Source organism: Mesitornis unicolor, unplaced genomic scaffold (assembly GCF_000695765.1).
Source record: "Mesitornis unicolor isolate BGI_N332 unplaced genomic scaffold, ASM69576v1 scaffold8944, whole genome shotgun sequence".
In the NCBI taxonomy this organism is placed as follows: domain Eukaryota; kingdom Metazoa; phylum Chordata; class Aves; order Mesitornithiformes; family Mesitornithidae; genus Mesitornis; species Mesitornis unicolor.
The window spans coordinates 2723-20106 of record NW_010179452.1 but is presented as its reverse complement, the minus strand read 5'-3'; the positions used below and the strand labels follow the sequence as shown (position 1 = coordinate 20106).

At 42.5% G+C, this 17384-nt stretch overlaps 1 protein-coding gene across 1 annotated transcript in view; it reads right to left on the bottom strand.

Annotated features, from left to right (window-relative positions):
• The window catches only part of SPOP (speckle-type POZ protein), a 12679-nt gene extending 5254 nt beyond the window's left edge, over positions 1 to 7425 (bottom strand). Inside the window, exons 1-6 of the mRNA XM_010182789.1 lie at positions 7348 to 7425; positions 6906 to 7027; positions 5128 to 5279; positions 4899 to 5026; positions 1178 to 1355; positions 222 to 277 (exon numbers count right to left, since the gene is read on the bottom strand). Coding sequence (XP_010181091.1) covers positions 222 to 277; positions 1178 to 1355; positions 4899 to 5026; positions 5128 to 5279; positions 6906 to 7027; positions 7348 to 7425 — 714 coding nt within the window. The remainder of the gene's footprint in view (positions 1 to 221; positions 278 to 1177; positions 1356 to 4898; positions 5027 to 5127; positions 5280 to 6905; positions 7028 to 7347) is intronic.
• Positions 7426 to 17384: the final 9959 nt, after the last annotated feature.

Genomic DNA, 17384 nt, shown 5'->3' with positions numbered 1-17384 from the left:
CTTTCCCCAAGAGTAACAAAGGTAACAATTGCCTCCTTGATCCCTTTCTTCCTCCCTTCAGGACAGTTGAAGCAGAGACCTGCATCTAATGTGAGAAAAAGAGTTAAAAGGTGACAATAGTCACGAACGCTACCTAAGAAAGTTACCTGACCAGTGATGTTAAGAGTTGACTAGAGAGCTGTTCACCTAGCAGAGAAGTTCTCCTTCCTGCAGGAACTTACCTTTTTGCTCTCTTCCATCTCATGCTCAAACATGGCGCTGAAAACCGGGGAACGCGCTACGGCAGTGGGGAAAATAAAACACAGTTAGAGATGTTCTTTCACTCTGCACGAGGAGTAAAGTGTAGCCTGGCAAAACCTCAACAGCTGTCCTGCCGCTTAAGGCAGGAAAAGTTCTCCTGCAGCAGACAGGACAAATTCAGTAAAACTGGTAAAGAAGTACAGGTTGTGACACAACGTAAGTGTGGTCGATGTAGCTTCAAACTGGGTATAGGAGAACTGCTTCTGTCCTTTCAAAACAAGGCTGAAGAGTACATGGGTGGTAAGGTACAATTCTTAACTTTACAAGAAAGTATTCCTCTGGAAATGTGGTAACTTCTAACAAATGCTTTAGGGATACATTATAGTGCCCTACAGCCACAGAAGGATCCTCCTACCATCCTTGCCATAGGAGGCGACAGGCAATTAAAAACGGAGTAGATATTTCTTCTCTACCCGGAACAGTTCACAAAACAGTCTTTGACTACAATGATAGGACAAGGGGTAACGGACACAAGCTGGAACACAGGAGGTTCCACTTCAATTTGAGAAGAAACTTCTTCTCAGTGAGGGTGACAGAGCACTGGACCAGGCTGCCCAGAGAGGTTGTGGAGTCTCCTTCTCTGCAGACATTCAAAACCCGCCTGGACGCCTTCCTGTGTAACCTCATCTGGGTGTTCCTGCTCCGGCAGGGGGATTGGACTGGATGAGCTTTGGAGGTCACAGAATCACAGAACGTTAGGGATCCCTAATTGGATCTGCAGATCCAATCCCTAACGTTCTGGGATTCTGTGACTACAGCTCTGCAGTTAAAAGAGCTGCAGAAGCCTCCTTTAAAGATGAAGTAGCACCAAAAAAACCCCACTTGCCATCACGTTGCTGTCTCCTATCCCGCTAAGGCCACCCAACTCAATACCGACCTGCGAGTATGGCTTTGTGTGCCTGGAACTCCTGGCCTGCAACGCACAGGCAGCAGTCTGTGAAGCGCGAGTTCTCCCACAGTCCTCCCAGCTCATCGGCCAAGCGGCACTCGGGTACCTTCACCATGTTCATGGTGTTCTGGCCGGAGATGTTGACAGAGTCCTGCACCACACTCACCTGGATTGGGAAAAGAAAGCAAACAATCCCCCCCAAAAAAATCAAAAATCCACATTGGAAAATTCATCTCCCTGCAGGAAGATGCAAATGCAAAGCAAAGCCCACACCTCTCAAGCAGAATCACTGCATGACTAAAAATGTCTACATTTTTAAAGCATCCTTTCTACTCTGCCTTGACCCTGCTCCAGAGCGTCCATCCCAAGTCCTAAACCACACCAGCAGATTTCCTTCTTGACTCCAAATTAACAGCACTTCTATGCAGTTTAGTCACAATTTTATCAGATGGTTTCCTAAGGAAGTAGAACCTTATTTTTCTGCTTTTGCAGACATCATACCTGACCTAGTTTTTTCCTTCGATCAACACTGAAACCCTCCCCAATCAATAATGCAATACAGAGAGCAGAACAAATGAAAATGAAGCACACAGAGAGCTCCTATAACCGAGCACCGCATCCACATGTGTATGCACGGACGGCAAATTTCTTAGGGTTCAGCGCTCCCGTTGCATTATGAAATGAAATTTTTAAAAAGCAAAACCTAACTGCTAAGTCTAGAAAAGCAGCTTTCTGTCATGTAATTAGGAAGATTTGGGGAAGGCAGACAGATCCCTTCTCCCTGAAGCCAGGGACCATACGTAGCCGCACTGGCTGATGAATAACCTCCACAAAGGGAACCGCCAAGAGCCTATTCAGCAGCGCACCATTATTGTTAAACACGCAGTAAATCATCCGCCTTCTCCAGCAGACTCCAATTAAAAAAGATCAGGGTGACTAATACCACCCCGCTATAATAAAGAGCAAAGGAAGAAGCCGACTGACAGGGAAGCATCCGTGAGACTATTTCCTGGATTTGCTGTCAAGTCCAAGTTAAATTTCAGTTCTATTAATAACCAATGGCCAAAGAACAACGGATGGCAAAGGCAGCTTTGCAGTTATGTAAAAGGAGAGGTAAATTACAGAGTGAGACAGACGACAGACGCATCTTCTAAGGAAAAAACCTGCTGACAGTGCATACCCCAGCTCTTGAGAAACCTCCATGGGTTTCTGATGGCAGAGAGATACTCTACAAACTATACAATGCTCAAAATCAAACACCAGCTGCTGCTTGCCAAAGGACACTAACGATTAGCCAGAGCAAACGTGAGGAAGCTGATAGCCTTCGTCATTCACTTCACAGCTACAAAATGTTTTTGTCCCGTGACATCTAAACCTGCAACACGGACTCAGGAATGGCTGAAAACTCATCAGATTCATTACAAGGGAATTTAAGCTGCAGATCCCTTGCTTGAGTAGAATACCAATTACAAACCAGCCAAAAAAAGGCTTGCAAACTCTGTCTCAGATCAACAAATAAATCCTCTTCGTATGTGGAATAAAGTCAGTTACTGCCATGAAAAATCTGTTATATGGCTTTTCCATAAGGAGTTTAGACCCATAGATTCCAAGTGGTGACCAGCCTTAGAGGTCAAAATAGATAAGGTGATGCTTTAAGCTATTTTCCACACCTTAGCAATGGAACCAATGCTATTACCATAACTTTGGCAACACCGTTCTGTTTGGAGATTTACCAGAATTGTATTTACCTATGATGTTGGAATATAATTCAAACAGCAAAAAGCAATGCAGTTGGGATATGAACAATCAATCCCACCTGCGAAACGGAGGTCTGAAAATCCCCAAACTGACAACTGAATGAGGTCCGAATTGAAATGCTTGACAAGGAACATCATTCTCTGCCCTAACAGCATTTTCAGCAAGACATGATCTGTGCTCAGCACGGACACGAGCAGAGAACAAAAGGCTTTTTTCCTTTTAATTTTAATAAAGCAATGAGAGGGTGCAGCAGAGATACTCAGCAACCTGCTGCTCTACAGAAAACCCCAGCATAGCCCCAAAAAACAAGCACCTCAACATCCGGCATTGCTAACTCCTTCGTTCCTACACACAAAACACGCGTGCTGAAAGTACAGATGTGAGCGGCATCGCTTGGCACCTGTGGCCAGCAGGAAAGCATTAGGAGAGCATATGGCCCAGTGGTTTACATGCTAAGAGAATTGTAAACCCAGGGAAGAGAAAGAGGGGAGGGGGGTAGAAAACCCCAAAACCAAGCTGTTGAAAGTTGTCACCAAACTGTTTCCAGACAGCAAAACCTTCCCCTCTGATATCACTAAACTTAAGATTTCTTACATGCTAGGCTGTAAAACAACCTGAAAGAGAAAACAGAAGATCTCAAGGCCAGATGAAGGCAGCAGCAAGTTTTCCCTTTATCCAGAACAAACAGAAACAGCGAAGCTGAAGCTTTTGAGGGGAGTAATTCAGTAACGAGCGGACTGACTTGAATTAGGACTGGTTGCCAAGACTACTGGTGGGTCTCGGGTTTATCTACATCGCACCTCGCAAATTCCCTTCTCAGACATTAATTCTTGAGTTAGGCTCCACAATTGTAAGATTTCTGGATTTTTATCATGAAGGAAGGGGTAATTGCCAGACCTATGGAGGTGTCATCCAAGACACTGACCTCTTCTCCCCCCATATTGCTGCAAGTGCTACAGGAAGAGCTCCCTCCAGGGCAGTAATAATTTATTTTACTGACTGAATATACATCCTTTAGGAGATGTTTGTCAATTTAAATTTGTGCATGTTTACGATGGCCAAACAAAACTAAAGAAAAACCCTGAATAAACCGACCACCACCAAACCAAACCAACAAAAAAAAGCCAAACCACCTTAAAAAGCAGCTGTCCAACAACTTTGACTGAAGCATTTCTTTCACTCCTGAAAGAAAACACGGCAAAAGAAAAGACTCCCATAAAAAAAAAAACACTGCAGGAGACCCAAAGAGAGAACAACTCGTTCTACCTCTCTTCTGGCAGCAATCACAGCTACAGGAGGTGTTTTGCAGTTAAAAAGACAATGGGAATAAGACAGCAGAAGCTCTGAAGACACTAAGTTATAAATAGGTCCGCATCTTTGTCGTAGGATTTTGTCTTACGACTGAATTAGTGTTTGTGAAATAATTTTGTAAGCAGTTTAGAAAAATATAAACACAATGAAGAGAAAATTGTGGCTGCTATGAAAATATTTTATCTTAATTTTGTTTCTTTTTGTTGGCTGCACACTTAGGAAAAGAAAGAAAAATCTTCTGTATTCAGTAAGCAAGTAATAGGTGGGCCAGTTTTCACTACAGAGCTGGTGTTGGTTATTATGCCAAGTGAGTTTCAAATTAAAGAGTACAAGCAGATGGATCTTAATACTAAACCAGAAGTGAAATGACAATCAAACACGCTTAATTTCTACCATCATCGCAGGTAAAAGACAAATACAAAGCAACAGAAAAGAAATGGAAGTGGAATGCGATGAATCACACACAGAAAACGCCACACAGGCACACACACACACACACAGATGAAACCTAAGTGCCACATAAACATCCAGCATCTTCCCTGACACCTCTGACTCCTTAAAAGCAATGATGAAAAAACAGGGTCAAGTCTACCTTAAGCTAATGGAAGTGCTGTTCTCTCAGCTGCACAGGAAGCCTTACCTCACAGAAGAGAGTGAGTTTGTCATCTGGAAGAAGTCCATTGGCTTCATCCAAAAGAAAGTCTCTTCTAATGAATTTTTTGAATCCCCAGTCCTTGCCTTGTACAAATCGATAGGCTCGCTGGCTCTCTGAAAGAAAGACACCGTGCTTCAAACGCCGGCCGAGGGACTCGCTTGATCAAACAGGGGAAGACAAACAACCGACCCCAGCAGACAGAGTTTTTACGCACCCATCGCTTTTGTTTCTTCTCCTTTAGCGTTCAGGATGGAGAATTTGAACTTTGCTCGAACTTCACTTTTCGGACAGCTCACCAGCAACAGATAGAGGGAGAGATAATCTTTGCTTTCTTCATCCAAGCCTTTCGGGTTCACACGTAAACACCTGGAGAAGCAGGATATGAGTGAGATGTCAGGAGCCGTTTTTGGCAGGTCTTTCACAGCTTTCTTTGAAAGCGCAGCGGAGAATTTTCACAATAAAATGTACAGCAAACACGTTCTGTTTAACAGGCGCCGAACCACAAGGAAACACCAGGTAAAACAGAGTGGAAATGTGTGTTACAGTCAGCCTCATGCTACATCTCCAAGACAGATGATAATAGACAGGCAATAACGATGGGCAAACTGATTAAAAACAAAAACACAGGGGAAAAGAGGACTGGGGTATGGCTTAAATTACTGAAAAGTATCCAGGATGTCAACTTTCACAATAGGAAAGTGAAAGAAATAGCAGAATGGAGGCAATGGATTTGAGGAGGAGCAACAGATCCAGAGAAGTGGTAGGCAAAATTCCACAGGAAGGGAAGAATGGGTTTCTGGAAGTCTGGTAGGTTCTCAAAAAAGTAATACACGGGCAAAAAGGGCAAACTACTCCTGCGTGAAGGAAAGGTAGTGAGTGCAGGAAGAGAGTCACTCATAAGCACTTTCATGACCTGAAACTTGACACAGAATAGAACAAGAAATGAAAACTAGGCCAGATGACTAACAGCTCGAGCACAAAAGGACCAAAAAATCAGAAAGATCTAGACATCAGAGTGAGATCTGACCAGCAAAGGTTAGAAAGGTAAGTAATTTACTACCAAAAAGCAGCCCAAGGAAAGCACAGGTCTGCCACCCAAAGGAAGGGAACACAAACTGTATCTCACACACATGCATTAAATTATTTAGTGGCTGACTTGCCACAATCTATACTAAAGAGGTCAAGAAAAATGCTAAAACACTTAACATCAGCAACAAGGGATCAAATAAGGAACCAAGTGCTCATGGATCTACTTAGGACAGCCACGACTCGGTAGATTCACATTGACCAAAGTCCACTCTGAGTTATGGGAATTACTTGAGAAGTCAAGAGAAGATAAGAAAGGTTTCAAGGGAAAGAAAAAGGGCAAAACCAATGTCATCTTTCATGAGCAGAAACTCCTGGGCAGAAGGAGTTAACAGAACATTGTTACTTCGATCATCTCTGTGTTAAGTCTCCGCAATCACAAAAAGCTGCTGTAAAGAGAAAGGCAATACAGCAGCAATACTCTTAAATTGCAGGATTTAGAGTGCGGGCTAAAATTATCTTTTTAACAACATGGAGTGTTAGGGACTGAAAACAGGAGGCTGAAATAGAGCTCGAATACACTGGCTGTGGCCTCTCATCGGCTTATAAGAACTTGTTGAGATAAACATCAGTCAAAAATCCCCTCAAACATTAATAACCCTCCACAGCACATCTCTGCTTCAAGGCAGGATGTCATTCCCCTTCCAGCTATGGCTTCTACCACTGCTGATGTTTTTCATTATCAGAGGAACACTGCAAACAGCCAGATCCTCACATTTGTTCTGTGTGTCCAAACACTCTGCTGGAGCAACACTGCTTTCTTCCTGTGCATATGTTGGACATCCAAAGCAGCAAGAACTCATGTGCAGTACAAGTGGTTTTTTTATGTATTTCCTCTGTTATAGAATCCTAAATTCCTCCACACACTTGTGGGAACAGGGTGAACCTCTCTGCTCTATTTCTTACCACTTGAGTTTATCATTGGCTCCAGATGAAAACGTTGAGCTTTTGATGACCTCACCCATTTCTTCCCGGCAGAAGCTGAAGTTGTTTATGGTCCACATGTAGGAAAACTTCACCACCTTGATCTTAAAACAGAGGATAATAAGCAGGTTAGGGTCACTCTCATTCACTTTGGCTACCCTTAAAGGCAAAAACTGAAAACCTGGAAGTTTACTGAGTCACCTGCGTGACAAACAACCCCCAAGCAGAAGACAACAGAGGCTGGAAATGGCTGGCAGTGGCAGCTGGGTCACTCCAAAACCCAACATTTTGCTGTTGCTTTGGGGAAGGAAGCAAGCGTGACACTGTCTGAAAATCCAGACTCTGAACTTGCTTTCGAATGCATTTCTTACCACAGGTTGTAATTGTGTTGTGTCAAGAGTATCTCAGCGTGGTGTGGGCTTACCTGAGTGTAGCACCAGCTCTCTGCTACGGGTCCACTCGACATTTCTGCCGGAGGAGGAGGACTCGGCACCCTTGACATCGCCAGTTTGAAGATTAAACAGAATTTCACAACTCAGCAGAAGAAATTTCTAACTGATCTTCACCCTGTCAGTCCCAAATAAGAGAAAAAAAAAAACCCAAAACTAAGAACAAATAATAATAACAATAAAAGACTTCAGGAGCGCTGTTAAATCTCACAGGACACAAGCTGAAGTCATCATGTTTTCTCCCTCCCCCCTAGCACCTTCAAAATACGATGTTACAGTCAAACATTTTAAAGCGTTACCATATGTTTTCTGAAGAGGGGATACACCACCTCCACTCACTATTTCAATACGCAGCTCCTTATACGAATAACCCTAGCGTATAATTTCCTTTAAGGAGTCCAAGACTCAAACAGGAGACTCCCCACTTGACTTGGGATTTACTGCTTTACCCTGAGGCCACCATTTCAACTCGCCACTTACTCCCTATTTTCATTTTGAGAGTCTCAGACTACGAGAGATCAGGTTTGTTCTCTTCATCTGAGAGATCAAATGAAGTTCTTAAGCGGAAAAAGCTACAGGTAGCAACATGCAAACCAAACTCCACAGCAAAACAAAACCTCAGGTTCAGAGTTACTTCAGTGGCACCAACAGAATAATTCCCTATAGCTTAGACCTTCTCCTGAAGCCTTTTCTAGGCAAGGTGTTGGTAATGATTTCTCTACTTCAAACCGAATCTCTTTGGCCAGAGGGAAATTCTCCTTGCCTTTACACGCTACTGAAGTTCCCAACTTCCAAATGCCAAGTCAAATTGTGATCTGCAGAAAACATTGGGGGTTAAAGCCACTGCAACACCTGAATGAACACAGAGGCACAACTGCTGAAACACGCACCTAGTTACCAAAAGGGAGATTTTTAAACAAAATAATCGACCCATCTCTGACTTCTGAGTCCCGATCCCTAAGGCGGACACACAAAACGTCTTCAAAGATGAGCCTGGAACCCGAATGGATAACTGTGGCAGATGCAAAAGCATCACATGCCTTACAGCTTAGCTTTCTGCTCAACACTTTGTTTCACAGGTGGTATTTATCTGCCCTCCTCTCGCTGCACGGGATGGCCAGCGCACCGCAAGAACTCCATTGCTGTCAGTTTGGAACTCGAAAGGGTAACAAAAGGCCGAGTAAAAGACATAAAATCATCATCTTGCAATACAAACGGCTTTAAATGCAAAGGCTGATATTGAGGTTCACTGGGGGAGAAAGGCAAAGCGCAGGCTCACGCTCCTGGGGAAGGCAGAGCCATGAGTTGTTGAACGGTGGAAAGCACAGAGAATAGACACCTAAAAATCCCATACCTCAAAACAACAGGAAAGTATTCACAATAACAACATAAACATATATGCACACAGTTCCCCCCAAGCTGCTATCAACACCATTTGGAGTCTTTAAGCGCAGTTGCAGGGCAGGTCTGGATCTGAGTGCAGCTCCAGCTGCAGACCAGAGCTCTCCCAGTCAGGCTCACATCAGCCTCTGCTCCAGTTTATCCTGGCACTCAGGTTTGAGCTCTGTTCACCTTCACAAAGTACCTGGAAATACCAGCATGCAGCCATTCTCTAACTGGAAAACTAGAGTGGGATAACTCAGGTTTAATTTCCTTTAGAAAAGCAAAAGTGAGCCCATGCAAACACTGAAGATCCTGCCTATAAGGGACTAAAAAGTAAGCACCTTAAACTGCTTTACAAACTTCTTGCATTTGCGGTTTGTGCTGTGCATGTGGAATGAGGGGGCAAAAAAAGTTTTCAAATGCTGATTTTAAAAAGAAAGGAACATCAATATGCAGCGTAGGTACCCACTGCAGGTTTTATTACATTAAACTTAAAATTACCCCAATTCCTCCCAAGAAATTCAATTAAACCTCTCTGTGTCATTCAAATTAAGCCAAAATTAGACACAACTTGTGAACATGTAGCTAACTGCCCTTCCATGGGACACATTCAGTCCTGCCAGATCAGTTCGGATGAGGAACCCATTTCCACAGAGGGTATTTATCAACCAGAAGCAGTTTTCTGTAAGACTTTTACTTCCAGGTAAACCGAAGGAAGACACATTAGAGAAGTGGTTTAACACCCAAGGTTAAATGAGTTAACTGAGTTAAAAGACTCCAATGGGTCCTTCTTGAAGACAAATTGGTAAATTTAGTGGTAATACATCCCTTTACAGCATGAAAACAGGGCATTAATGAGGAGGGAAGGAGGAGACAACAGCAGCTTTGTATGTTACAATGGCAGGTTCACCAAGCCTGAGGAGCTGAAGGGTTTCCTGGATGGGGGGCAGATTTAATCCTAAATTCCTGCACCTTTCACTGGTCTCCAAGGAGCAAACTCCAGAAGACTGCAGCCATCAACCGTATAACTGGGGAAGGAAATAGATAACTGTGTGATGCAAAAACGGAAACTTTAACAGCTTTCCATGTTTCAACAGGATTTTCAGATACCTAAATACTACCTCTTACATATGCAAAGAAGTCTCAGAAATCTTCTGTGCCCTAAAGGCAAGACAAACATACGAGCTTGAGATACACAGGACTATTTAATTTCCTCGGAGTAACTGTCGCTGTTGTATCTTCTATCCTTTCCTCCCAGATGGCCTGGATAGGCAGGTGGTAATAAAAGTTATGACAACGTGCTAATAGAACTGCTGCATGCCAGAACGTCATTTGTTATGCTTCTGAAATGGCCCAAAGGGGACAAAGGTTCTAGATTTTAAAGATTTTCTACTATATGGAAAATACTTCCACTCTACTATGTCAAAGCTGTTTACAAATGCTTTGTGAAGCAGTCAAACGCAGTTAAAAAAAGATGTTAAAACTCCGATACACTCCTCACTCAGTAAGGCAATCAACCATCAGATACGTGTCATCAAACGACATTACTGGGCCTTTTACTGCTGCAGCGAGTCGTAATGGGAATAAACAGGTAATATCCATCTCTGCCTTCTGCAAAAACTACCGGTAAGGAAAAAGTTGCCGCTTGTCCTGCTTAGCAAGCACACAAACAGGGGACGCACAGAAAAGGTCACTGAAATATATCCTTAGAAACTGCCATGTGTTTTTCCACCTTCAAATGCTGTATCGCTCTTCTGGCACGGACCGCTATGAAATGTATTTTAGAAGGAACCACAGCTGACTTGAGGTAAAGTTAAGTTTCCAAAATCAGCGGGGCACCCTCAGTGTTTATTTTCCCATGAAGGCTTTAATACTTCACCAGTTCACACTTCTTCGCTAACGGTGCTGGCACCTCTGAACTGGGAGTGAAGTAAAAAGCGCTGCAGGCAGAGGCTTTAGGAAAATATTTTGTAAATAGTTTGGGTATGAAAATTCTTTTTGGCCAGGAAAAGCTGGGACAAACTCGAAGGTACAGGCATAAATATGAAGTCGCAGGAAACAAAATACAAAATATGATCTTAGGGACCCCTGCGATCCCATGTACAGTCTCTTACTTCCTTGGATATGAGTAACAAATAGCACTTGGCTCTGGTCATCATTAAGATTACAGTTAAGAAAAATTCTCACCTCATTCACAACCACCTCCAGATGAAGACACTGAATGTAGGAATCAGAGCCAGATCAGACCTTTCTGAAGCACAGGAAATGTTCCCTTGCCACCTTGTCCTCATAATTGCCTCCCGACTTCCAGCTGTACCAAACAGCTCCAAACTTCATCTACTGTAGGAATCAAGTCAAAACTATTCTGTGAAGCAGCAGAGACTTGACCTGAGGGTGGTGAGGAATCTCAACTCAACAAATAATTCTAGAAGAGGCCTCAAAATTACCAGACGTTTGCTAAACAGCCTTTCAACTCCTACTTCTCAAGATACACCAACTACCTTTTGAGAAACCAGCAGTTTACACTAGAAATTTCCAAGTATATTGGTTTTTAGTAAGCTTCATTCAGCAAAAGATAACTTACAGAAGTCTAAAAGAGGTATATTTTTAATTAAATGTTTCAAAAACTGAGGTGGTTGCTTCTTGGACCAGCGACGTTAACAAAGACTACCCAAGAACAGCACAAAGTGCAGAGAAAAGGAGCAGGACAAAGATAATTGGAGCAATAAAACAAGGGGATGAGATATGGAAGCACAGGAAAAGACCATTATCTGCCTGCACTCTTCAAAGCCTTGCAAAGGACAATGGAAAGCCTGAATTCACTGTGGTAAAGAAAGAGAAAGAAGAAAAGAAAATGGAAAGGGCAAGTTAACTAAAAGAGCAAAGTGGGATGCACTGCCATCTAACTAGGGGATTAATAAAATAAGTTCTCAGATTTAAATGTACACATTGAACAGGACATCACACCACTCTTCCCCCTTGGCACCCCCAGAAGGGAGCAGCGATGGGCAAGGCGATAGCCAGTGCTGACGACTGCCAAGCGATAGCGACTGCGAGGTCTCCTGTGTGGCAGGAAACCTCGTCCAGCTGCAAATGCAGGTTGAAAACCAGGCACAGTGAATTCCAGAGGTTACACAAAGTTGCCTAATTATTAACGTGGTGGTGTAGAAGAGACTGCACCAAGGGAGTGAACAGCCTGTACCAATTAAACTAGAGTAAGATTAGAAATCACTTATGAAAAATGAAAGCGATCCATAGCAAAAGTCCTGAGAGCAAGCCTGGGTTACACAAGGCAGAGGCTTTTCTCTCTAGAACTAAGAAATGTGAATATGTCTACAACAAGAAGCCAATCACCACCTGGGAAAAAACCACTGAGCTCTAAATGACACATGGAGTTTCACTTCCAAACTTCGGTCATAAGAGAACAGACTGGAAAATCAACACAGTCACAGCAGAGAGATAAAAGGAATGAACTGGCACCCAGTGAGACGCACACCAGGCCAAAGGACCTACAGCTTCTCATCTGGAGACAGAAACAAGAGAGACAAACTGGTTTCCTTAAAACACAGCGTTGTCCCCATGACACCAGCAGCAGCACTCAGGAATTTGGATGGGTACCTTCTTTTTATTATAGCCCAAAGCTGCCAAGTGCATCAGAGAAGGCCAAATTCCTGAGGTCACAACAGGGCCCTCTGGACACTGCCTAACAAGATTTTAATTAAGGCACACACATACACCTTAATTCAGTTCATTTCAGAAAACCCATTATCAAGTCAGAACATTCAGAATTACTTTCTCTTTTTTTGGAAATCACAGATCCTGGAAGAACAGAGGAGTTACCTAGAAAACTAATTTTTCAACAGAGTTACTAAGAGAGAGAGTAATCTCAAAATGCACCGAATATTGGCAGCCCACTAGAATTCGGGAACCAAAATTCCACTCTGAGAAATACTCCAAAACCAAGCGTTTCTTTTCCATTCCAGGAATGTTTTTAACTTTTTTTTTCCCTTAAGCCAATTCTCCAGTTATAAAACAGGGAAAAAAAAAAGAAAGAAAAGACTTGGTCACCTAAAAAAAACCAATTATTTGTATGAAACTATTAAGGGATGGGTAATTTGTTAGTGAAACAGCAACACTGCAAGTACAATTACAAGTTTTATGTATATTTTGTAGGAAAAGACACCATCAATCTCAAGCTGTAGACCATCTACCATCCCTTCCCCCTCCTCCCCAAATATCACCAGATAAAACAGCAAGCAGCTAAAACCAAACCAAGGGAAGAGAGGAAGTTGGTGGGAAGCAGCAGCCCAGAGTTCTGAGTAACTTTCTGCTTTTATAAACAAATCCTCCACTGAAAATTGCGGCTCCTCAGTCATTAAGTCAAGTCATACTTCTGACATTTTTCTAAGGCTGCTTCATGCCGCTGTTTGAACAGATGCAGCAAACCGTGTCCCCTTTAATCACATCCAAACCGAACCATAAATTACCCCAAGTATATTAGAATTACATCCGCACCAGTAAATATTAAAAGTAATCAAACTCTTAAAAGCAAACAAAACCTTTTTTTTTTACATTTTAGAGTTACTGCTGCATTTGAGTCACCACTCCTGTTTTCACCAAGTGTTTGCCTTCTCTTTAACTCTTTCTTCTTCCATCTTTAATCCTCCCGTGGTACATCCTGAGATGCTTAAAGCTTAAATCTGCAAAACTGTTTTTCCCCAGAAGTTAATCTTCCTTATAATTTAAATCAGATCATAAGCATGTTAAAACGAAATAAATCTCTTCTTTTTCTCCAAATTCTCCTTTCCACCTCTTTTCCCTCCTGCCAATCCATTCCTGCTGCTCATTTCTCTCCTCTCACAAGGAAAAACCTTACGTGAACGCATCAGCTTAGGTCTTACAGAAACAACCGGCCTGAGCAGACTGCTGTCTTCAATAAGAAACCTGATCTGAGTTTTTAAAAGAAGGGGTTTGCTATTGCCCGTGAACTCTTTTATTTCAGATTGTCCCTCCCAGGCAAACCATAAAAAGTAGTTTACAACTTCAGTTTCTCCTTGACGGGTTAACGGTTACCTGTCACTTGTCAAGTTGCCATTTCAGCAATTTTTTTTTCTCTTAAACTAAAACATTTGCACTTTCAGAGTGTCTTCCGAATCAAAAGATAAAGCCATGAAAACTGGTATTTCCCAGAAAACTTCCTAAGATGCCAGGGAAGCCTCTCGCTGACAGCAGCCTGGCAGCAGCAGGGCCGCTTCTCCCCTCCGTAGATTGTTCTTCTGTTTTAAGAGCGACGCTGCCAGAAACACCTCACGCCTCTAAAATCCCAACAGATTCCTGGGGAGCTGAAAATAACTGGAAGAAAATGCCTGAGCGGGATAACGGCTAATCAGAGAACAAGCAAAACCTGAAAATTAAGCAGGGCTGAATTGTTCCATCTGCTGTGCTGAGACCCGGTACCAACCACCGCTGCAGCGCTCGGATGGGATTGCAGGTCTGACCTCCAGCAAACCACCACGACTATAATCCCCTCTGGAGCCTTTTATTTATATCAACTTTCCAGTAATGCCAACATCTGGTAGTCCTCACATAACATTTTTCCAGTGGCCATCTTGCATTAATATTTCTAACAGCTTCTCAAAAACCAACCTGAGCAGTTTCTGCTGTTATTATTCTGAAAATTCAGCTTTCAAATAATCCATTTTGAGGCGACAACGCCTGGCCAAAACTGGACATCAAACTGCCGGATTCTTGCACCTACTCGCAATTGCAGCACGACTTCAAAACGGCCACGAGAATTATTGTAACCTGCTAAACATAAAGATGATAGGACTGCCAAATAAAACCACACTTCGAATCAGCACGCAGACCCAGGTTTTTGGAAAAGCATGAAAAGAAATCAACCGCTCGCTTCACTCCAACAGAAAGCTCACTCGAGGACTTAGTGCTAACAGATAATAAATCGCAATTACAAGCGCTGGAAAAACACTCCTGTTTGCAGCCTATCCTACCAGGTAACGCTTCTGTGGCACTTGCAGCTTTATAAGCAGGAAGAGTCTTTAATTTTCAAAGTTACTTTGTTTAATCTTTTCTCTGAGCTGATCAGACATCAAGGTGAGAAGGAATAAGGAGAGGAGGGAGATGGGAATCAAATTCCAACCAACTTCCACTTCCAAGCTGTCCACATTGTCCTCAAAAATCAGTTGGCTATAAAACACAGCGTACCAGCTTCAATAAGGCGTGATGGCTTTGCTAGCACGATTTTAATAATCGTACTGACATTAACATAAAAAAAATCACATCTCATAAATCACACGCTGAAAATAATACAATTATGGCACTCGCCCACACCCATATTTGAATATCCTAACCATTCCAGACCAAGATTATCAAATTAATAAGACAAAGAGCAAAGAAAAAATTTGGTAGCTTAGATATTCTGTATTTCAAAGGTTTTTAGTCAAGAAGGAGAAAGACTGGGCCAGCGGCATTACTGTATGTCTATCTAGATTAGTGGCACTGGAAGCAGGGCAGCAAGGTGCCTTCTCTTCACTGTTTTCAGCATTAATGTTGTAACTCGTGTTAAAAGTGGAAAAAAATCCCAAAGGAAGGACCTTGGACACAGGGAGCTCATTGGCTGACTTCTAATTACACATTCGAAGCTGTTGGTGGCATAAGCAATTTACTGAATCTTTAAAAAACAGAGGGAAATGTAACAGTTTGCAAAAATAAATCCCCAGGAGATACCGACGTTTATGTCCCTTCTTACACCATCAAGTCACCTCCGTTAACTGTGCCCAGCCTCAAGGAAGAAACCACTTCTTGTTGCTTTTGTTTTCTTCCCGTTACCCCCTTCTGTTCCTATAAAACCACTTTAAACTCCACACCACCAATAGTAAAACTCAATAAATACTACCTAAAGAGAAATATCAATTATCTGCTAGCCAAGAACCAACTCTACATCACCCAAGCTATAACTCTTCACTACGACTTTTATGACACTTGCGGGTTCAGTAAGGTTGGCACCAACCTGCAGCGAGGATCTTGCAGAGAATTTCCAGGATACAGCTAAATATCTTCTACTGTAATGCTTGTGCTGGTTAGAATTATATTAGATAAAATTGAAACGACAGCCATTTCACTGTTCCCTTACTTGCTAGAAAGCACAGCCCTGTAAGGCAGAATACGACAACGTGACGGCAACTTTCTAAACTTCTGGACTCAAACACCTACACCGACACACTGCTCTTCTCTCCGGGAACAAGGATGGACAAAATCACAAGCTACCAGGAAATCTTCAGAAAATCACCTGTCAGCACTGAAATGCTGTTCTCTGAATTTCCTTTACTGCCCACAAGCGCTTCTAAGAAATTAATCAACACGTGGTTTTTCAGCACAACTTGCTGAGGTCGCACACGTCTACCAAAAAAAAGCAGCTGAGGAAATGAAGGCACCAATACAGTGGTGCCATTTAATAAGATTTTGAAATGACAGAGGCAGATCTGTAAGGTCAGGACACACAGCCTACAACAGCCCTCAACGCATCCGGGCAGGCGGTGTACGATGCCTTCACCGTAAGATAACGAATTTGTGGTGAGGGAGGGATACGACAACACCCTCATCAGCCAACGCAGTTAATCTACAGGCGTGATTCTAACTGTGTTAGCTGAAAACTTTTCCACCGAGGCAGCCGGCGCCTGCTGTAGCCTCTCCATGCAGCACGGCTTGGGAGGCAGCCAGGCAGCTCCTCTGCATTGCATTGCTGTACGGCAGCTCCAGGCGCCTCCGGCTGTTTGACCCCACCTGCTCTGAGCCTGCCTCTAAAACCAGGGCCGTCACCTGAGCTTTTCTTTCAGACACAATGGCAAATCCATGATTTTTAACTCAAAAATTTAAAATTAGAAAGGATTTCTTTTTTAAGAGAAGTGAGGCCTCACTGGCTTTAAAGTCTAAGCTGAAGAAGACTCTCGCTAGTAAAACACTGCTATGAGAGAAAAGTTGCTACACAAAATTACACTCTTATTTATGATTTGTTGAACAAATTTCTGCAGCGATGAGCAAAGAATGTGGGCAGAATAGTAATTTTAAAAAATACACATTCTTATATTAAATTGTTTATTCATCTGATAAGTCTCATAAGCAAACTTCTACTTCTTGGGAAAAAGTTGAGATCCAGAGTAACTTCAACTCTCAGTCAGCAACTTAAATATCCTGATGTCCAACCATACCCTATGTAAGTTTACATATCATGCAACATTAAATGTTTCTCAATATGTAATGAATTTAAGTGTTGAGTTCTAAACCTTCCGCTATATTTTCAGAAACAATATTACCGAACTTACAAGACTCCTAAATACTGAAAATGCTTTTAAATTAGCATGTTTTCAAATTAATATTCTGACTTTTTCTGTATGAGAGTCTCTTAAAGGTGTGCACAAGGGCATCCTTTTGGAAGAAAAATTATTTCTGCTATCAGAAGTTGGATCCATTTTTTTAAAGCATTACAATTCCTGTACGTGATTCACAACCCAAGCATTACATCAGACCCAATTTAAAATGCACATCCATGCTAGATTCCTAACGAAAGCCATTTCTAAAGTCCACGGTCATACAACATAACCTATTGAACGAG